At 50.8% G+C, this 22,451-nt stretch overlaps 2 protein-coding genes and 1 long non-coding RNA gene across 3 annotated transcripts in view; 2 read left to right on the top strand and 1 right to left on the bottom strand.

Moving 5' to 3' along the window:
* The window catches only part of ADAM19 (ADAM metallopeptidase domain 19), an 88,343-nt gene extending 82,878 nt beyond the window's left edge, over nt 1-5,465 (top strand). Inside the window, exons 22-23 of the mRNA XM_022590251.3 lie at nt 840-992; nt 1,816-5,465. Coding sequence (XP_022445959.1) covers nt 840-992; nt 1,816-1,869 — 207 coding nt within the window. The 3' untranslated portion in view covers nt 1,870-5,465. The remainder of the gene's footprint in view (nt 1-839; nt 993-1,815) is intronic.
* NIPAL4 (NIPA like domain containing 4) lies at nt 5,304-20,721 on the bottom strand. The gene is made up of 6 exons (XM_022590250.2): nt 20,422-20,721; nt 17,040-17,279; nt 13,541-13,597; nt 12,290-12,380; nt 9,903-10,063; nt 5,304-8,719 (listed from the first exon to the last, which is right to left on the bottom strand). Exons 1-6 carry the CDS (start codon nt 20,672-20,674, stop codon nt 8,091-8,093), a joined length of 1,431 nt encoding a protein of 476 aa, XP_022445958.1. The 5' UTR covers nt 20,675-20,721; the 3' UTR covers nt 5,304-8,090.
* LOC149749709 (uncharacterized) overlaps nt 17,246-22,451 on the top strand; it is a 48,089-nt gene continuing 42,883 nt past the window's right edge. Inside the window, exon 1 of the long non-coding RNA XR_016392835.1 lies at nt 17,246-19,682. This is a non-coding gene — a long non-coding RNA (uncharacterized LOC149749709). The remainder of the gene's footprint in view (nt 19,683-22,451) is intronic.

Here is a 22,451-nt window from a genome sequence, read left to right as displayed (position 1 = left end):
CCACCCATAGACAAACAATACGGAAAATATGATTTCTTCTTTTTACAATTTTTATTTTTATTTGCACAAGTAATACACATATATGCTTTGTTAAAAAAACTGAATGTTCACTTGGACGACCCCTCTCCCTATGCACAGCCCACTCTGAACCTCTGACCTCTGTTATCAATTTGGTCTTCATCCTTCCTGACTTTCCTCTGTACCTCTGCATTTACATTGGTGGGGGGTAGTGGGGTGACTTATTTTCTCTAAACTATCCTTTATAGCTTGTACTGCAGCTTGCCATGACTCTTGACCATCTTTCCACCTCAGCACGTATCAACCTACTTCCTTCTTTTGAAATGCTGCTTTATATATCACTGTATAATTTTGGTAATTTGTCTGTTGATGGAAATTTTAGTTATTTATAGTTTATTTTAGCTGTCACAGACAGTGCTGCAAGGAACATCCTTGCAATTTCATTTTTGTGCACCTGTGCAAATAGTTCTCAGAGGGAATGAAATTATGTATTAGGTCAGAGAATGATCATTTCTAATCTTAATAGATACTGCTAAATTGCTCTCCAAAAAGGCTTTTTCCTGAGCATGTAAACATGTATGCACACAATTTCTTTTTAAATGGGACCATTCTTTTTATTTTTATTTATTTATTTATTTGCGGTTCGCAGGCCTCTCACTGTTGTGGCCTCTCCCGTTGCGGAGCACAGGCTCCGGAGGGACCGTTCTTTTTAAATAGTATATCCCTTTTCTCATCTGCTTTTGACCTGTAAAATATTGAGGACATTTTCTTTCGAACAGGCCCCTCTGGCCTTTCAGTGAGGCTTGTGGCTTTCTCCCCAGGATTTCTCCAGGCCTCGGCCGCCCCAGAAGGCACTCCCGGCTAACCCGGTGCCAGGCCGCAAGAGTCTCCCCAGGCCAGGTGGTGTCTCCATTCTGTGGCCCCCTGCCTCTAGACCTCAGCAGACCCGGCCCCTGGCTGTGCTTGCTCCAAAGGTGAGTCTTCAGAAACACTCGAGGTAGAAGCTGGGGCAGAGGGATCCAGGGGACAAAAATAAGAGTTGAGAAAACAGACCAGCTCATGCTTCTTGATGTAGTGCTGAACTTCCAGAACAAAAGCAAAGGACAGAAGCTTAGCATTTCTTGGTGCCTGCATGACTGTCCCTTAAATTGGTGAGACCCTTGCACACCCCCTTTTTTGGTTTCATGTGAAAGGTGATGTTTAGGAGGCTGAGCTATGGTAGCTTCAAACCTGGGTCTGCAACTGATGAGCTGAGCTGAGCTGAGCGGCCCTGAGCAAATCACTCTCTTGAGTCTCCGTTTCCTTATCTAGCAAGAGGTTTTACGAAGCAGAAATAGCCAACCCCATCGGGTTACTGTGAAGGTCAAGGCAGTTAATTTACATTAACCCCTGGCCTATGGTAGGCTGTGCACAAATGGCCCCTCTTAATACATCTTCCCTGGGACTTAGTCCTGGGACTTAGTCTTAGTCCTGGGAGTTGGGGCAGAGGGGAGCAGGTGAGGAAGCTGGCTCACTGCCCTGTGTTCCTATGAGGCCCTGGGAACTCTGCAGACTGAGCTGCAGCTTTGCTGGGAGGGAGGAGGGGAATGGCTTGTCAGCTGGGGGTTGGGGGCTGCCACCATGCCTCTTACTGCAGAGTTGATGGTCTGGACGAGCAGACATGTGGACAGACTTCTGCGGAAACCCTTCTTCTCAGGTGACAGTCTGCCACTCACGCCCACCTGTCACAAGCCAGAGGACAGCTCCCCACTGATAGCACGGAGCTGATGTCTCTCTCCCTCTCTTTTTTCCCTGCAGTTTCCTGAATACAGGTCACAGAGGGCTGTGGGGATGGCTAGCTCGAAAATCTAGACTCGTCTGAAGGCGCTTCTCCCTTCCTGTGAGGACTCTGAACACCACAGAGGAGCTGTGGCCACGGAATCTGGAGGAAGCATGCCCGGCCACCTCTGAGCTCCCCCTCCCCACCTCCCCTCCTCCTGGAACCACTGCATCTCTGAAAAATCTCCTCCTTGACTCAGTGCCACCTCGGCTTCCACAGAGGCCCAGAGTGCCTACCATCAACGGCATCCAAGTGTTGTTTTGTGCAATATTCAGCCCCAGGTAGGGAGGGTAGAGCCGAAGAGGTTGAGTGGCTGCTCGTCCCCTATCCGCCCTTCAGCTGGCCCCTCACCCCGGAGGTGACAGTTGAGCTGGTGCAGGCTGTCCGAGCTGGCAAGCCCAGCTGGGAAAAGTCTGTTTAGCCCTTGAGGCCAGGACTCAGCTTGGAGAAGCCATCCATCCACGTCCTATGGAGGAGGGTACGCATGAGAGCTTTCCTTTGCTTCCATCTTCCTCAGAGGTCCCAGGCTGGACAGAGGCTGGGCACTTACTGTCCCTTTTAGCTTTACTGATCAGGAGGGGTCACTCCAGCCAGGGCTTGGTTGAGGTCACAGCTCCTGGCTCTGTGGCCATATGTGAGCACGTCAAGTTCCCTCCTCACGCCGCCCCCCTCCCCCCACCAAAGCCCCCACATCCCCTTACTCCCAAGGGTCACTCTGACTCAGACAGGTACTATCTGTAGGCAGTGTAGACAGCAGGGGGAGCACAGCCCCGGCCCCCTCTGAGCCGTCAAGCCAAAGGTTTTGACTCCGCTCGCCACTGTTCTCGCGTGCTCCTTGTTTTCTCTTCTGCATTTTCCAAGTGCCTCACGCTTCTGATTTCTCCTTCTCCGCTGGGACCCGCCTAATGTGTGGTGCTGTGAAGAGTGAATCCCCAGCAGTCCCGACTTCCTGGGACTTGGTGCTGTGACCTGCAAGTCAGGGTCCTGCCTGCGGGTTGGCCACGGGATCTCCTATGTTGGTTCTCAAGAGTGTTGACCCGGGTAGACTCGGGCCATGGCTGTGGGGTCGTAGCTTTACTTTCCATGGTGTGTGGTGACCGCAGCAGAGTGTGGGTCTTCCTTCTACTCCCTGACCTGAATCTGAGTAAGGTCCTCAGGGACAGTGGTGGGTGCAGGGAGGAGAGTGGACATCCTGGGAGCCCCAGCCTGTCTCCAGACCTGGTCACTGGCTTGAGGCAGGACCGTTGTCTTCTGAGCAGAGAGCAGACCTGTCTCTAGAGATCCCTAGAGAAGCAGCCTTGACGGAACAGAGTCTGTGCCGGGACCGGCCAGACATTTTCTCATCCTCTTCCTTGTGTTCTTTCCTCTGGTCCTGTCCTCCCCGCAGCAGGGAATGGGGGCTGTGTGGTGCTCTGCTAGCTGGGAGGATTTTCAGAGAACCACCGGAGATGTTCTCTGGGATGGTCTCCCACCCCAGAAAGGTGCCGGGCAGCTTGGGGCCTCCCCGCCTCCTGCAGTGAACAGACGTTTGCTCTTGAAAACCTCAGTGCAAGGAAGAGGCTTGAGTTTTCACTCCCAACCACTACCCCGGGGCCCCCTTATCGTTCTCTGTATACAATAGGTGCTCACTAGATATTCTTGGGTTTGTAGACAAGTGGGATGTTCAGGCTGTGCACCTGCGGGGGGACACTTGGGATAGATTTAGAAAGAGCTCAGGAAAATGAAGTTCTCTTTCCTCAGGTAGTCAGGTTGTGTTATTGGTGATGTTCACACCCCTGTCTTGCCGACAAGGGCCCTGGTTGCTCCCCACAGCCGATGTCCACCATCCTTGCTGCCTGATGAGGTCAGGGGACGGCCTTCCATGTTAAGTGTGCTACTCGAGATGCCCCAGGCCTCAAGGCTGGGCCCCAGAAAATTAACGGTGAAAACATCTCTCCACTGAAATCACCCTTAAACTCAACCCCCTGCCTCACTGACATTCCTGTGGCATGTCCAGCTTTTCTCCCCAACGTCAGGAGGTTGAAGGCTCTGAAGTGAAAATGCCCCAGCCACTGTGGCTGCATGAGCCTTTTGAACCTGAAATCCACCCTCCCTGGAACCATACCAGAAAGAGACCTGGATTGTTGCTTTCCTGTTTGTTTCCGTTTTTGTTTTCAATTTTTTTAATACCACCTCCATCCCATACACATTGTACTGTGAACTGGAAAATGGTTGAATTTTCTAAATTTGATAAGACTTTTAGCAGCCAGTTCTATTTACTGTTTGACTCCTGGCTGTGTTCTGGCAGGCCGGCGGGGAGTCTGCCCAGGAGCAAGCCTGGCTGTCATAGCCCGTTCTTTCCCTCCTGTGTCCATGTGCTGCTTTGAGGTGACGGAAACCAATATGGACTTAGGGAAAGAGGCACTTTATTCTCAAGGATTACTGCAAGACTGGGGAAGGGAGTGTTGCGATAGGGGCAGGGGGCAGTTGCATTAGGAGAATGCTCGGGTGAGCTGAGCGGCTACAAGATCTATGAGCATCCCACAGCTCAGACGGAAGGGGCCTTTTATAGGAAGGAGTGAGCATGGCTGGAAAAAACCACATTCAGGGACCATCTCTGTGGTCAGCCTTTGGGGAAGGGGCTGTATGCTGGCTCTGGCCAAGGGTGAGTCCATGCTCAGGGTCTGGGGGGTAGGAGGGGAGCCTAACTGAGGCTTGGTGGAGTGACTTAACCAGCCTTCTGTTCAGATGGAGACTATGTAAATCTTTTTAGAAGCTAACTTAGCCTCCTGCCAGTTTTTCAACCCTAGGTGTGTTTTTTTGTTTGTTCGTTTGGTTTTTTTTTTTGTGTGTGTAGGTGTGTTTTCCTTAAGAGCCTAGGAGGCATCTCTGAAATGTGAACCTCAGGGGACATCAAGGGGGATTGCACCCTCTCTCGACCTGGCTCAGTGGGAGTTTTAGCCCAGGCACCAGGCTCCAGTGGTAACTGCCTGCTTGCCGTGGGTTCTTTTTAGCCTTACTGACTTCTCCCTATGAAAGAAAAGCTCCTTTCTGCCCCAGCTCTGAGAGGCTCGCAGACCTTAGGGTCTCACTGTAGACCTTACAGTACTGTCATAGCCCCATCCCCCTGTGGCCATGGCCCCTCGCCATCTCTTGCAACAATCCTTTTGAACAAAGCCTCCCCTTACCTAGGTCAGAATTTGTTCTTATTTGGCCGAGGGTATGGAAAACTTGCGCGTTTTAAATTGGGGACCAGTTCTAAAGTCAGTGATGGCGTTAAGTGCGTATGTAACAGCTCTGCTGGACACGCAAGAAAGTCAAGAGTATGCCAACTGGAAAGGTGCTCCACCCATCCTTAGGGAACCGTGCAAAGGAGAGGTTCTGCAGAATCCAAGCCAAGTGCCCCCAAAGTCACCCTTCCATGCATCCTCTCTTACCATCCACTGTGTGTATGTACGTGTGCATCTGGGATCCAGGGCAATGTGAATTTTCTTTTTATTTGGGAGATTGTTCACAGAAAACAGATCCTCTTTTCTCTCGTCCACCTATTAATTGTTTACAATATTTGTATATCTATGCAAAATACTTGAATGGGCTGTGGTGCCTTTTTTCCTTGTTTGTATTTAATTAAATTGTCATTTGAAATGTCTGGTTTGGCAACTCTTGTTTGTTTCTTTGTTTTAATGTTGCACTGGCCAGCCTGGATAGGATCCATCACCGAGGACTCCTCAGAAGAGTTCCTACAGAGACCGTCTGTCCAGCCTGTGAGGCCACCGTGGAAGATCTTGAGCCATAGAAAAGCCCTGGGTTTTCCCATGACCAGTCGAGGGAGCTGTTTGTCTTTGCACCTGGACACAGGCCAGTCTAGTTTTAATAGGTCTGGGGGTCACTCACAGCATGAATGATACAGATCGACTTGAGGATTTGTGAGAGCTTAAAAGTATTCACATGGGGCTTCCCTGGTGGCGCAGTGGTTGAGAGTCTGCCTGCCGATGTAGGGGACACGGGTTCGTGCCCCGGTCTGGGAGGATCCCACATGCCGCAGAGCGACTGGGCCAGTGAGCCATGGCTGTTGAGCCTGCGCGTCCGGAGCCTGTGCTCCGCAACGGGCGAGGCCACAACAGTGAGAGGCCCGCGTACCGCAAAAAAAAAAAGTATTCACGTGAAGCTCTTAGCACTGTGGTTGGCTTCTCGTAAGGGCCCAGGCATGGGATGGGTGTCTTCCACTGACGCTATTTCCCAAACAGCCTTTCCCTCTCTAGTGAAGGCGTGGCTGTAGAAAGCACTGGAGGGACTTCCTTGGCAGCCAGAACTCTCCAGAGATTGGGGACTGGCCCCCGGCACTAGAGGAACCACTTTAATTGTTCCGTGTCCAAGGAAAGCCAAGATGTAAGTATCAAGTAAACACACTCAAATAAACACACACTTTATTCCTGACCCTGCAGACCACGCTCTCAGGGCCTTCAGATTACAGTCATTCTCAAGATCCAACATGTTGCATTGATTTTAGTTACAGAGAGAAATCCACATTCATTAAAAACTGTGGCTTTGAGGCTGGCGGTGCAGGAAGCCAGTCTGTTCCTTGGAGCTACAAGGCCAGCAACAGTTTGGCCTGGGCTTGGCTATGCTTAGGGCACAGGACGTAAACACAGGCACGGGTGTGGAGTTACACAGGGGAGGCTCTGCACCAGCTTGGGGGCTGAGGGCCAGGTCTTCCTTCTTTACAGATATACTGGCTCCCTTACCTCCCTGTCAATGGTCCTCATATCAACTCTCACATTCTTGCTGCTGGAGAGAAGACAGGAAGGGAGGGGATATTAATTATGTCTCTCTCCAGCTGCTCTTGTTTTTTGACTGCCTCTGGTCAAATGTGAGGGGACCAAAGGCAGTCCCCAAAGCAGGTGGTGGTGGAGCAGTCGTGACACACTGCTTCCCAGTGTGGGCAGCTCATCAGTGGAGCTGGGGACTTGGTGGCGATCTGGTCAACAGCCAGATTGCACCCCGTGCCGAGCTTACACCCCCCGACTTGGTCACTGAAGTTCAAAGCTGATCCCACTGGCCAAGCCTCTAAGGCTTCAGCCCAGAAGTTACCCAGAGGGGACTTCCCTCGCGGTCCAGCGATTCAGAGTCTGCACTTCCAATTCAGGGGGTGCGGGTTCAGTCCCTGGTCAGGGAACTAATAAGGTCCCACGTGCCGCGCCGTGTGTCCAGAAGAAAACAAGTTACCCAGAGCCTTTTCCACCTGGGTTCTTGGTTCACCACCAGAGTAAACACAAAAGTTAGCCCCTGGTTTCCAGAGAGCCTGTGTCTGCTTTCCTGACTGCCCCTTACTCTTCTCCCCATCTCCCCAAATCATATTGGTTTACTCCTTGAGGAAAAGGAAAGTGCATTCTGCTCGACAGCCAGGCTACTTTTAAGAGCAGTGCAATCGCTGTTCTCTTTGGAGAGTGAGGCAAAATGAAACACTGGGCTTGGCCAGCATAGCTTGGCTGGGAAGCAAGCACCTTTTGTTGTTGTTGTGTTGTTTTGAGTTCTTAGATAACTGCCTGAATGTCTCCATGACTGACTCCTTAGGATGTGTCTAGAGAGGGAAGGGTGGGGAAGGGGTCGGGTGGATGGAAACAGATGCTGACCTCCAGGCTGGCTGCTCCCGGGAACGGGGCTGGTGGAAGTGTTTCCCTGAGACGTCAGGTGGCTTTCACAGTAAGCAGGTCAGCTGAGGTCTTGCCTCTGTCTCCGAAGATGAGGTGGCAAATGCAACAAGACATTTTACAATAATTGTGTGTCTGTTGGTTCTGGACGGGAGGCATGGCGAGTTGCTCTCTGGGCCTCGGAGGGCCAGCTGCACTTCAGTCTTGGGCTCAGGAACGGTGAATCAGTCTCAGGAGGAGAACCAGTGCGAAGGATTTCCTGATGACCAACATTTCAGGGAAGTTCTTGGCTTGTGCTACATTCAACGGATCAAATCCTATCTTCTTCCCAACAACACAGAGATGGCACCGAGGAAACAAGTAGGACGGGAGGTCCAGGGGACCTGCTGGCACCAATGTGTAGTAGGGTATTTGGTCACTGAGGCTGTGTTTCCAGGAGGTTCTGCCACCACTGCTCACTGTGTAGGGATTTTTCTTCCGGAAACAGCGGTGAGGTATAAATGAACGTCTCAAGAAAAGAGAGCCCACTGGTAAGAGTTGTGTTGAAAATAACCAGGTGGCTCTGAAATTGAGCAGTCAGGCTGTACCACAGGGCTCACCCTCTCACTCATGTATTCCAAGCTTTACGAATGGATTATAAATACTTCGGGCTTCTTCTCTGGTGATGGGGCGCTGGAGAGTTCTATGTTGTTCACAAGAACATTCTTGTCTTTGAGTCTAACGATGCTGGGCTCTGGGGCGGGAGGCGGGGTTGGGTTTTTGTGCAGGTGGGGCAGGCCGGTCCGGCTGATGTCCAGGTCTTTGAAAGCGTGAAGCGTGAACACACCCAGGATGATGGTGACAAAGCCAGAGAGGGTGCCCACAATGTCCACGGCCGACATGCTGTGCCACTCCTTGAAGAGGACGATGGAGGAGGTCACCACCATCGAGGTGAAGAACACGTAGTAGATGGGGAACACCAGGGAGGTATTAAAGATGTCCAGCGCCTTGTTGAGGAAATTGACCTGAGTGCTGAGCGAAAGGGCCAGCACGAGGGACAGGATGTAGGGGAGAGGGTGCCGCACAACCGGCAGCCCCTGGAAGAAGTTCTTAATGGTGATGCCCAGGCCCTTGACGGCAGTCACGGAGAAGGCCCCGATCACAGAGCAGATGACGATGTAGATGAGGATATTCCTTTGTCCATAACGTGGGGCGATGACGAAGATGAGGATGAGGCAGGACACCAGCAGAAGCACAGCAAACACGATGTACCCTTTGTGGGGGATGGAGACAGGTAACCTGACCTGGGAGGATGCCAGTGGCCTCTAGAGCCCTCCACTCATGGCAATGGGATGTCTCATTAAGAACCTAGGCTTGGGGGCTTCCCTGGTGGTGCAGTGGTTAAGAATCCGCCTGCCAATGCAGGGGACACGGGTTCGTGCCCCGGTCTGGGAAGATCCCACATGCTGTGGAGCGGCTGGGCCCGTGAGCCATGGCCGCTGAGCCTGTGCTCCACAACGGGAGAGGCCACAACAGTGAGAGGCCCGCGTACCGCAAAAATAAATAAATAAGAACCTAGGCTTGGGACTTCCCTGGCAGTCCGGTGGTTAGGACTCCGTGCTTCTGACGCAGGGGGTGCTGGTTTGATCCCTGGTCAGGGAACTAAGATCCCACATGCCACCACCTGGTGTGGCCAAAAAAATTAAAAAAAAGAGAACGTGGGCTCTGGAGTCAAACATGGGTCCCAGTTCCAGCAACACAACTTTTTAATAACTTGTACAAGTTATTAATTGAACCCCCAAGACCTCAGTTTCCTCTTTGTAAAATAGGATTAATATTAGGACCTTCCTCATAGGAGCTTTTTTGTAGGATTAAATTAATACACGCAATTGACGGAATGCCACCCCCCCGCCATTTACATGTTGAGTGCTAATCCCAAATGGGATGGTATTCGGAGGTGACGTCTTTGGGAGGTGATTCAGGCATGAGGGTACAGCCCTCAGGAAGGGAATACTGCCCTTATAAAAGGGACTCCACAGAGCTCCTTTGCCCTCTACACCAGATGAGGACACAGCGAGAAGCTGGCCATCTATGAACAGAATCTATCGGGCCTTGATCTAGGACTTGATCGTGATCCCCGGAACTGTGAAACGTAAGTGTCTGTTGTTTATAAGCCACCCAAATCTATGATATTCTGTTAAAACAACCTGAACTAAGACAATGCAAACAAGGCATTTAGAACAGTACCTGGCACATAACAAATACATAATAATAGCATCCCTACCTATCAGACTGGGAACCTGTAAGCTAGCCTCAGTACCAGCCCATCAGCTTTCCTCCCTGAGCTTGCTGCCTCCTCCTCCACATGGCAGCACCTGAGATGGCCAGAACCCAGTCAGACCTTTAACATGGTTCACGCCCAGTGCCTTCCTGCTCACTGGGAGCCTGGAGCCTACCTGTGTCTTTCATCTTGGCAGCCATCTCCACGATGGTGGTGATCTTCTCTTCCTCGGGGGCGTGTATCACCGTCACTGTGCTACCGGCCACACAGATCACACAGCCCAGCTTCCCCAACAGGTTCAGACTCTCTCCCAGGAAATATGAGGAAAGGATGGCACTGCATGTGAAAGTGGAGAAAGGGATTACAGCAGCTAGCCCAGTCCCAGCATCCTGGAGAAAAGTGAGGGCTGAGCAAGGGCTCACTACTCTCACACGTGGAAGCTTTTCTAGACCCCCTAGGAAATGTGTGAAATAGAAACTTATTTAGGGGAGGGTTACAGTGTGGGCTGGAGGAATCGACGACATACGTGTGAATTTCTTTCATTTTAGAGACTGACAATATCCCCAAAGAGAAGAGTTGGAAGAGCCCTTCAAAGCACTCTTGTCTAACTTCCTACCCAATGAGCACATCTTCTCTTAACATTGCAGACAGAAGGCTTTCAGCCTTGGCTTGTATACCTCTGGCGGCAAGCAGCTCTCCCCTTCACAAGGCAAATGAATCCCTTGTAGGTTCATTCTGTTATTAACCCAAAATATGGTAGTTTCTACTCATCCCATATCCCTTGAGCCATACAAAACAAATCCATTCCTTCTTCCATTTGCATATGCCAATATAAACAACCACAGTGACACTTGGGCACACTTTACATACTAGATATTGTGCTAAGAACTTCCCATTTATTATCTCACTAACATCTTGCAACTCTCAGAAGTAAAATATGTCCATTTTATAGATGAGAAAACTGAGTCCCACAGAAGCTTAAACGATGGCAAGATCATACAACTGGTAAGACACGAGCCAGGATTTGAACTCAAGTTCTGTCTAATTATAAAGCCTATGGTTTTTCCTCTACACCTCACTGAGAAGAGTTCTCCTGACTTCCTTGAGTCTTTTCTGGACAAAACACCTCCAGTTCCTTGCTGTTCCTTGGTGATGTGACTTTCATTCCTGTCACATCCTCCAAATTGAGCCAGCAAAGGTGAAGGAAGAAGGGTGGTGAGACAAGACAGGTACAATCGCTGGGGCATGCTTCTGTTTCTTTAAACAGGTGGCATTAGTTTAGGGCAAAAACCTGTTGGCTGACCTAAGGTAACCCAATGAGCCTCATGAGTCCCGCTTAAAGGTATCAGGAAAGAGGGGATTGATGTCTAACCTCCTTTGAATGTCTCCCATCTCTCCTCTAAAACTCCCAAAACCATTTTACCCACAATGCCTGTTCATCAGCGCCCGGTAGCATTAGCAAAGGCAGAGGTCACACAGTGGAGGATCCCCTGCCGCTCCCAACTTCCTGGGATGGGAATCTGTAAACTAATCAGATACGCAATACTGGTATCTCAGCTACATCAGCCAACCGTGCCATGTGAGTCACGGCTCTCTCTGGTTTTTGACTGCATAAATGCTGCAAAATTGTCATCAAGCTGGTAAAACAAAACAGGAAATTACAGGTACTGGGTGTGGTGGGCTAGGGACTTACCGGGGCTCCAAGGTTAGGGTGACAATCAGAGCCAGCTTCCAATGGGGCTTAGGACCCCCACAGAGGAACTGTGTTTGTAGCTTGGGAGGAACGGGGCAATGGGAAGCACACACATTTAATATCAGCTATCTTTAATACCATCAAACATCTTCCAGGCCATGGGACCTAGTGGTTAAGCACCCAGACTCTGAAATTAGACTGCCTGGGAGGGAATCCTGGCCCAGCCTCCTGGGACCTGGGTGACCTCGGCCAAGATGCTTAACCCCTCTTGGCCTCAGGTCTCCCCTCCTTTCTAATTAGTAGGGATGCTGTGAGGATTAAATGAGGGAATACATTTAGAACATTTAGCACAGGGTAAACCCTCAATATATGTTAGCTGTGGTTATTCTTCAGCGCCTGTTCTGTACTATGCACTTTCTGTGCATCTCATTTAGTCCTTAAACCAATGCCTTCAGGCAGGTATTATGAACATCCCCACTTAGCAGATGGGAAATTGAGGCTCAGAGTAGTTAAGTGACCTGCCATGTAACTACAAAGTGGCAGAGATAAGGTTAGAACCCAGGGAGGGTTAATCTAGGGCTTGTACTTTCAACTTGTGTGCTTCTCCTATTGGGGCACCAAAACACTGACATGGGACATTCAGCCTTGTGGCAGGGGAAGCCCTTCCACCTGGTTTGGGCTTGGCCTGCCCCTTCACTGCCCAGGCAGCAAACCATCCAAGGGTGCGGAGCTCTGAACAGCACACTGCCTCTTTCTGGAAGCTGAGACTGACCCAGGTCCTTGACTGCAAGTAGCAATGGACCCCATGTGCAGTTCCGGACATCAACAAACTGAAAATAGGAAGGGACAGCAAGAGAGGTGACAACAACCTTATGAGGATACTCAGCGCTCCCAGTGGTGTGACGACTGTCGCAGGAGCAAACGCATAGGCCCCAAAGTTGGCAACTTCTCCGGCAGCCACTAGGAAATTAAGGGGGAAGAGAGGTCACAGTGGCTCTGATGCGCCATCTCCAGCCCAAATGAATCTGGGTGGAGACGGCTTCATTCAGTGTTCAATCATTCACAGAATCCCAGACCAGCATTCCTTAAAATCCCCACCCTTATGCTGTCTCCCTGCAGAATCTGATCTGAAGGTCAGGCCCAGATGATCCTGACCAAATCCTCCCATGTTAAAGATAGGGAGGTGGCCTGGAGTCCAGGGTCACATGGTGCTTTCTGGTTCTCGAGGTCCCTTGGCTTCTAGCCTAGGCACGGTTAAGTGTATCTCAGGGACTGCGAATGATTGGTCTGTATCTTCAAGGTAAGCTCTAGAAAGTGTTAATTATCAAATAAAGACACAGCTACAGTTACTGATTCTCCAGGTACCAAATGGTCCACGGGGCCGTCTTTCCCAGAGGAGTTATGGATAGTCTAGATTGACAGGCCGGTGGTTAGAAAGTCAGACCTTCGCAAAGGGCCTACCTCTCCCCATATGAGTTTCCAGTTTGCAGACTCCTGCAAGTGCCTCTTCTGTCTCCCTGCTCGTAGGGAATGACCTGGGTCTGCCCTTTGAAAGCAGATGGTGAATGGGACAGGGATCAAAACCTGACTTAGGGGATTACAAATCGAAAGCTGGCTAATTTTCCGTCCCAAAGAATTAGAGTTTGAAAGCCAGGGAGGGTGGGTGGAAAGGAATGTGTGAATGTGAAAATGTGGGCAAACCTTAGGTGGCAGACCAGCCATGTTCTAAGTGAGCCAACAATTGCCTGTGGAATGGGGCAGCTGACTTAGGAGTCCCAGGCTGTGCCCTGCAGGAGTCCAGAAGACTCCAGCGGGCAGTCATAGCTCCCTGAATTTCAGGGGAAGTTGAGAAATTACACCTTTATCACTACCAGCTCTGTACAAACCTCTCTGGGGAGAGATGCTTTATGGATGAAAGACTGACTTTGGATGGGGAAAGTGACCTGAGATGCAGGTAAAATGTTCTACCTGCAAAGACTGTTTAGATTCTCCCCCTAGAAATCTGGGCCTTGGATTCATATTTTGCACAATAGAGACAGAAATGCCCCATCCACCCCTCCTTTCATCTCTGCCTCTGTCATCAATAGGGCACTGTCCTTAGTAGCAAAGAACCCACTTACTGGTGAGAAATCCAGCCCACCACATTGCATCCTTCAGGTAGCCGTAGCCTCCGTCCACTGTAGAAAGGAATGGGCATGAAGTTAGAGGTTGGCCGTACTTTCTCAGGACCTTTCCTTCTCTACCTTCACTCGCCGGTCTCTAAGGGTTCAGTATATGTCAGCTGTGGTGAGGCCTCCAGGCCTGCTTCTGGGCCCTGTCCTGGGTGAGTTCATCCCTTCCAAAGTTTTAAATTCCATCTAGATACCCTATGTCATATATGCACCCTGATCCTTTCTTCTTAGCCCTGATGTATATCCAGTTGCTTACTTGACAACTCTTGGGTCTCGCACAGGCATCTCAAACTCTGTCCCGAATGGAACTCCTGATTTTTAAATGCTCCCTACCCACCAAATGAAACTCAGTAAGCGGCACCTCCGTGTACCTAGTTGCTTAAGCCAGAAACCAGGGAATCACACCTGACCCTCCCACTACTCCACCTTCTGCATCCATTCCATCCTGCTGATTCTGTCTCCAAAATGCATTTCACGTGTGTCCACTCCAATGCCACCCCACCACCCAACTCCCAGGCACTATCATCTCTGGTCTGGGTTGAGGCAACTGCCTCCTAGGACTCCTCTGGTTCTTCTCTTGTCCCTTATAATCCATTCCTTTCATAGTAGCCAGGAGTTTTTTTTTTTTTTTGCGGTACGCGGGCCTCTCACTGTTGTGGCATCTCCCGTTGCGGAGCACAGGCTCCAGACGCACAGGCTCAGCGGCCATGGCTCACGGGCCTAGCCACTCCGCGGCATGTGGGATCTTCCTGGACCGGGGCACGAACCTGTGTCTCCTGCATCGGCAGGCAGATTCTCAACCACTGCGCCACCAGGGAAGCCCAGCCAGGAGTCTTTTAAGAATTATGTCACTCCTCAGCTTCTAGCCGGCCAGTGGCTTCGAAATGCTCTTAGGATAAAGACCAGAATCCCTAACAAGCCTGTTCATAGTGTTGACCCTGCTCACTTCTCCAAAGGCTCCTCCTGCCACACTTCCTACTATAGTCTAGCTGCTCAGGCTGTCTTTGAGTTCTTCAAAAATGATGAGCTCTTTTTGGCCTTAAGGGCTTTGCATGTGCTTTTCCCTGTTTGGAGTAGTCTTCTTAACAATATTTGCCTATATCTACACTTACTCTACAGGTCTCTGCTTGAATGCTGCTTCCACTAAAATGCCCTCCCTGGTCCCCTTACCTTTATTGTCTCCTCTTGGGATTCTCTCTCGTCACACTCAGTTCTTCTCCTTAATGACACTTGTCATTTATAATTTGATCTATTTATTTTCTGAAATTTCCCCCACTAAAATGGAAGCTCCATGTAGCCAAGAATTGTGTCTGCTTTGTTCACACGATGGGCTCAGAACCGGGCACGTGGTCAGTACTCAGTATTGGCAATGAGGATAATGATGATTAGGGCGGGTTTTAGACAGTTTTGTGAAAATCCCAAAGTTGTATGTTGCTTTTTGTGAATGCCCTTTTTTCTAAGATGGTCTTTAACGTTCATCAGGTTCCGCAAGCAGTCAGAATCTCCCATAAAAGTGCTCTGAGAGCATTTTACTCTGAGTTGAAATCTCAGAAGATATTGAAAGAGCAGATTGGAGAAAAAATGGATTCCGGGGAAGCTGCCTTTCTGAATGGTCAGTGATACTTGCTCTGCTCTCTCCTGAGTGGAAGCAGCTATTTTTCTGGCACTCTGGGAGGTCTCTGGCCTTCCAAACCCTTGTCCAGAAGAGGAGATAGAGCAGCAATGACCACTGATCCTGACTTCATGCCCACACCTCACAGCTCTCCATTTTAGAGCACACCCGGCTCTAGTCCTGCGTATCCAACTGTCTGTCAGGCTCTCCCACTTAGATCACAGTAAAACTAATACTGGTGCTTACTCCATGCTAAGCATCTTTCTAAACATACTACATATCTTCACAACAAGATATAGCTGGAACTATTCCTATCCCCATTTTTTCAGATGAGGAAACTGAGGCAGGAAAACTATTTTTCTTGCCCAGGATCATAATCACCTGGAATTTAGGAGCTAGAATTGGAACACAAATAGTCTGCTTCCAAAGCTCAGTGTCCCATAGAACATTAAACCGAACACGTCCAAACCTGAACACATCATCTTCCTGTAAACCTGCTCCTCCTGCTTTCTTTGTCTCAGAAAATAGCACCATCATTTCCCCAGCTGCTCAAAGCAGAGCGCTCTGAGTCACCTTGACTCATTTTTTCATCCTCCCCTTGGGCCCGGGCAACACCAAACCCAAACCCAGTAAGTCCTACCTTCAAAATCTATCTCTGGACTTCACCACTTGTCTCCATTCCCACTGTAATTTCCTGGCCCAAGTTCTGTTGTTTTTCTCCCCAAATTGGTCTCCCACCTTCCAGTCTTGTCTCCTAATCCACTCTGCACCCAGCAACCAGAGATCTTTTCAAATCGTAAATCGAACTATGTCACTCCCCTGCCTAAAACCTTTGTCACTTACAATTACAGTCAAACTCTGGAGCCCGGTTTACAAGACATTTCATGAGCTGGCCCTCACCCCGTCTCTTACCCCTCCATGCTCTAGCCATCCTGAGACAGTTTCAGCTTCTAATATCACTCATGCTCTCTCACCCCTGGGCCTTTGCACATGCTGTTCTTTCTGCCTGGAATACTACTTCTTTCTCTTTTCCCCTCACCTTGTTATCTCCACATCATGTAGGTCTCAGCTTCTAAATCAACTCTTACAGAAAACCTCCCCTACCCCTCAAGCCTGGCTTTACATGGCCCTCCAAAATATTGCCATAACATTCTTCATTTTCCCCATGATAGCATTTAACATGCTACAGAACAACTGTTTATCGACTTGCCTGTCTCTTCCACTCAACTCAATGCCCCACAAGGGCACTGTGTCCCCAGGTCTAGCATGGCACCTGGCACACAGCTGGTACACAATGAATGATGGTTAAATGAACAAATTTTTTAACATAGGAGTCCTTTTCTCAACAATTGTTTCATGGATACACGTCTTATTTTTCAAACAAGCAAATCCCTATGGACAGAGACTCAGTAATTCTTTTGTAGCCTATAAAGGAGCTCAGATTGATAGTACGTGAGGACGCACCAGTGTCTGACATTGCCCTGGGCAAAGGTATTATATTCCCATTTTGTAGGGAAATTGTGACTTGCCTATGATGACACAACTGGTAAGAAATAAAACCAGGACTAGACCTGGGGTTTCTGATTCTTGGCCCTGAGACTTTTCCCTGTCTTCACCCCAATTAACTGATCATGTAGTTCTCAGGAACTACTGGATTATAAAGGAAGGTCTCCTGTTGTTGGTGGATCGGCCCAACGGGACTGACAATGAGCCTTTTGTGCCTATCTAGGACAGGTTCTCAAACCGCTACAGTGGACCCCGTGAAGGGAGGTTCACAGGGCTGGCCGAGGGCTCGCCACCCAGCACCCCATCCACCCCCACCCCCCAGGAGCCTACCAGCCCGCGTGGCACCAGAGGCCACCAGTCGCTGGAGGCCCTTCTTCTTGAGGATGACGCTGCCGCCGATGAGGAAGCTGGACAGGATGGCCAGGCCCAGGCCGACGTAGAAGCTGTAGTTCTGCCTGAACCTCTCCTGCCAGCTGTTGGAGATGACACTGCTGGGCACCTGGGGGCTGAGGTCACCGACGATCTGGCACAGGACTTGTTGGGAGGAGCAGTACAGGCTGATCAGGGAACCTAGGGAAGACCACGGTGAGAGTCACGCTGGGGACATTTGCATGCAGGCTAGGGACCTTATCTTCGTGAACTCATCAACTGCTTCCAACCATGTGTCAGATAAGTGCTGTCTTTGATTCCCACTTCATAGATGTGGAAATGGAGGCCTTGCCTAAGAACACAGGCTGTCTCCAGAACTCCAGCACCTCACCACGAAGTTAGACTTAGGCCCCCCCCAACACCACGTAGGGCCCCACAGCTCTCAGGCCTCATCGAATCCAACCTCCCGGCCTCCACAGGAATCCCCTCCCAGCCTCTGGGCACATGGGCCTCCAACAGCTCAGGATCATACAGGGATTCTCCCCTCCCAGAGGCCTCTTCACTTACGTATCCCTAACTGCAGCCACAGTGCAGAGTCCTGACAGGTAACAGGAGGGAGTGAGGCTGGAGTCCACAGCCCCTCCTAGGCCTGAAGATGGTGAAATATGAGCATCCTTGTTTGTCAGAACCAACCATCCCCAGGCCTTACTTCGAAGACCTCTGGTGCTTGTGGTCAGGGCTGAGGCCTCCTTCAGGCCTCAGAGAGGTCAGTGTCCCTGCCACTCCATGCAGGATCTGTCTTTAGCTCTCCTTCCAAGTCCTAGAGTCCATGAGAGTCAATCAGTTCTCATGCCCTTGAGCCAGCACACCTTTGCTGGCTCTTCTGGCACAAATACCAAGGACAACAGGACAAACTTGGGCATGAGGGGTAGACCCTCAGTCAGAAGAACTAAGCTGCCCAAGTTCAAGGAGACAGTACAAAGCACAGGCAATAATCCTCTGGTACTCCCAGGGCCCACCACCCTGGGGCTTCTCAGGAGCATCCCTTATCATGGAAACGGCAGAGTGGTCATGCCCAGGGTTTTAGCTGAAGAAACTGGGGCCCTGATAAGCTTGGTAACCTGCCTAAGGCTACACTGGTGGTAAGTGGTGTAGCCAGAATTGCTTCCCTAGCCCATATAATACCGAAGTTCATGCTCTCAGTCACCAGCGCCCCCCGCCCCCCCCCACACAACACACACACACACACACACAGACACAGCAGGTGGCAAGGGGGATGGGGTGTCATTTAGCCTCTTGAAGGTTACCTTAAAACATGAGCTCCCTGCTAACATCTAAAAATCCAGAGATTTCCCATGAAAGTCCAGCTTCAGGGCTGCCTTTGCTTACTCTGCTGGGCACACGGTCCCATAGGCAACAGTAAGCTGTGGCTCAGCAGTGGTTTTACCCCTAGACAGGACGTGCTCTTTGCGATTCCCCTGAGTCCACACGCGGCTCCCTTCAGTCATTTTTGTTATGTGTTCGGCCCCTATAAGCATCTGAGTTTGTGACCTTTGGTAGTAGTAGGTCTTTTTCAAACTGTGGGTCACAAAGACCCAGGCTCGTGTGCCAAGGATGTAGGCCCGGGCCAGGCACTTCTCCTTGAACCAAGCTAGGTCTCTAGGCCTGCACTAGAAGGGCCCAAAGTCCAAAAGGTCAGGCAGCTTTAGCTTTGGCATATCTAGAGCACAGAGTGGCATTTTGGCGTAACGAAGGAAGGGCACTGTTGACCTTTCTTCCATGGCACAGAAGCATGGAATAGCAGAGCTGGAAGAGCCCTTTGAAGGCATCCTGTCTAACCCTCTTTCTTTTCAGCTGGGGAAACTGAGGCCCTGAGATGGGGAAGGATTTGCTTGAGTCTCATAAAAGCCTGGTGGCAGAGCTGGGTCTGGAACCCACCAGGGGACGCCCATGTGTCTTCTGCAGTGGGAGACCTCTCTTTCCAACACCTGTGTCACAATCCAGAGAAGATGAGACAAGAAACCATCTGGGTCCCTAATCAAACTTGTTCTGACTGCTCACTCCTGTTCCTCAGTTAGGGCAAGAGTCAAATCCTGGGAGTTCCCTGAATTCAGGAAAAGAGCCAGAACCTGGGAGGATGTGGGCCAAGGAGGGCGACTCCCAAGAGGAAGGCCAAGCCCATTTCCACCCCCTTCCCCGCCCTCCTGAAGGTTCATCTCCAGCAGGTGGAGCCAAAGGGTGGGCCTGGCTCTTTGGGGGAGGCTTGAGGCATCCAAGGGGCACAGTGCCCTCCATCGAGTCAAGTCCTCCCACAGGGGTAAAAAGAAAAGGAGAGAGGGCTGATGGCCAAAGGAAATCCAGTTCTGAGGAGCGTGCTCATCTTGACAAATGGGTGTTGGGCCAGATGATTCCTGCTTCTCTTCCTGAATATACCAAGACTGGGGAACATGTTTTTCCCCAGGGGAAGACGAGGCTGAAAATGGACCGCATCATTGTTCAGAAAACCAAGGCCAGCTAACACCCAACAGGCCCGCTTTGAAAGCTTCACTGGAGAGGAGAAGTTAGAAAAACAGGGATATCCCACAGGCTGCATACCAAGACCAGGTAGGAAAATGGAGAAATACCAAGAAAGGAGATGAGCACAGTACAGGTTTTAGAATCCAAGAGCCCTGGTTCTATATTCCATTTCCCCACTGTACTACCTTGAGCAAGTTCATCAGACTTTTCAGAGCCTCATTTTCCCTACTTCCAGAATGGTGACAGGAAGGTAATATCTACCTGCCTTCTAGAGTTGTGTTAAGGATTAACTGGGATAATGCAGGTAAAGAGCCTAGTCCACTACCCAGGTTTATAATAAGAACTTGAGCATAAAGCCCAGAATCTTTCCTTATCCTTTCCTGGGTTGTTCTTTCCCTCCTTTTCCTAAAAGGTGGATGTGGGTTTGGGGGTGGTGAGTCTCTGCGCCCTCTACCCTGTCTTTGATGAGCCCCAGGGGGACAGACCTGGGCAGGTACTAAAATCTGAAGCAACTATACATAAAACACACCCCCCCCACACACACACCTCTTGGTAGACCCGCTCCAATCGATAAATCCCGCCTCTTCCCTCCCACGCACGTCCCCCTTTCTCCCATTCCCCCCTCAGCTACCCAGCTTCAAAGAGGGGGAAAGTCAGCCAGAACCCTGCTCCCTCCCAAGACGGGCCTGAGAACTGGGTGGGGGACGACGCATGCGGACCGCCTCCCCGTTTCGGTCCCCCTGGCAGGAGAGGACGCCGAGGAAAGGAGCAGCAGGGAGGGAAGGCGAAGCGCAGAGCGCACGGGGTCCCCGCTGGCCTCACGCACCGTTCTCGCAGCTGGTGTTGCTGGCCGGCAGCTCCATGGGGCGGACGGTGCCCCGGCTCCCCGGCTCCGGAGCAGGTGGCTGAGATTTGTCCCCCGCGTGGCCGGCGTGCGAGGAACAGCCGGGGTCGGACCCGGGGGTGGGGAGAATGACGCGCCCCAGAGGGGGAGGGTCCCCGGGGAGGAGCCGCCCGGCCTCTTGGGCAACTCCGTGGGCCTGGGGCCCTGTGCTCGAGTTGCCCGCGGAGGGGCGCATGCCCTCCGGGGGCGCGGAGGCTGCCTGGATCCCGGAGCGGGCGTCACCACCTCGCCCCAGGCAGGAGGCGAGGGGGCGGGTCCCCGGGCGCCGCCTCTCCTCGACACGCCGGACCAGCACCTAGACAGCTGATGGGCTCCAGGGTGGCTGGAGAGGGTTTAATTTTCTGGCTGAGGTAGAAGTGGGAACGTGGGAACTAAACTGCTGCCAGTTGGGGCTCTCTCGGGCCATGGGCATCCAGGACATTGGGTTTTTTTCCCTTCCTGTCTGCCTTCCTGGCTTCCTACCTCCCTGCCTTATTTATTCATTTAACGTATGTCTGATCTGCACTGGGGCACTAATATGCAACAGGCACATAGTAGGTGCTCAATAAAGGGCGATACATATATGTGGAATGAATGGGTGATACAAGCTTGGTAAATTGAATGAAAGAAGGAAATGAAGTAACTGGAGACCAAAATGAATCAAACATATTCCCTGTCCCCCAAGAACCTTATATATTATTAATAGGGGAAACAAAATGGGATCAACTATCTAGAGACTGGTGTTTTCCAAATCACCATCAAAAAGAAAAATGGTGGTGGGGCTTCCCTGGTGGCGCAGTGGTTGAGAGTCCGCCTGTCGATGCAGGGGACACGGGTTCGTGCCCCGGTCTGGGAGGATCCCACGTGCCGCGGAGCGGCTGGGCCCGTGAGCCATGGCCGCTGAGCCTGCGCGTCCGGAGCCTGTGCTCCGCAACGGGAGAGGCCACAACAGTGAGAGGCCCACGTACCGCAAAAAAAAAAAAAAAAAAAAAATGGTGGTGATGGAAAGTATATTTGTTACTGTGGGTGCTAGTAAAACAAGTTCGAGAAACACTGAGCTGGACCTTAAAAACACTTGTGTATTGCTTGCTACAGGCCAGGCACAGCTGTTAGTGCTGAAAACTCCCAGTTCATTTAAACCTCATGACAAACTTACTTGTAGCTTTATGATTTATAGAAAGGAAACTGAGGCACAGCGTGATCTAGTAACTTGCCCCGGGGTCCTAGCTAGGAAGCAGAAGAGCCAAGATGAAATGCATGCTCCCAGCAACCACACCAAGCCTGGCATTTTAGGCTGAAATAACTCTGCTCCCAAGGAGTGAGGACTGCCAAGAAAGTAGTGCTGGGTGCCGAGAGGTCACTGGCCTTCTGGAGCAAGTAGCTTTTAAAAGTGGTTATTTACTGAGTCTTCACTCGGGGACAGATACTGTACTAAAGGCTTACAGGCATTATCTCATTTAAGCCTTCTGTGAGGCAGGTGCTAATCTCCATGGTACAGATGAGGGAAAACGGTATTAAAATTTTTTTGATTATGAAGTAATTTTGAATTTACAGAAGAGTTACAAAAATATTTCACAGCGTTCCCATATACCTGTCACCAGCTTCCCCTAATAACATTTTGTATAGGAATAGAAAAAGCCATATTTTAAATACTGATAAACTACCCCCGCCCCGTCCCCACAAGGTCCCATAGCCAATAACTGAGGGCGCCAGGAGTAAACAGAGCTGCTATATCCTCACCCTGTCTCCCAAGCCACCACCCTCCACCCTCTGCTGGTGGCCTTCTAGCTGGGCCTCAAAGGGAGGGTCCTCGCAGCATGTGGCTTCCCTTAACTTGCTGGATGACTTTAAGTCACCTTCTCTCCAGAAGGATCAGTTTCCCTTCCTGCGTGCGTGCGTGCGTGCGTGCGTGCGTGCGTGTGTGTGTGTGTGTGTGTGTGTCTGTGAGCCACCATGGGGTCCAGGGCGGGGTG

The sequence above is a fragment of the Delphinapterus leucas genome, chromosome 3, assembly GCF_059928025.1.
Source record: "Delphinapterus leucas isolate spDelLeu-1000000601 "Yukka" chromosome 3, BTC_Dleu_Yukka2, whole genome shotgun sequence".
NCBI classification, from domain to species: domain Eukaryota; kingdom Metazoa; phylum Chordata; class Mammalia; order Artiodactyla; family Monodontidae; genus Delphinapterus; species Delphinapterus leucas.
This window is presented reverse-complemented; position numbering and strand designations above follow the sequence as displayed.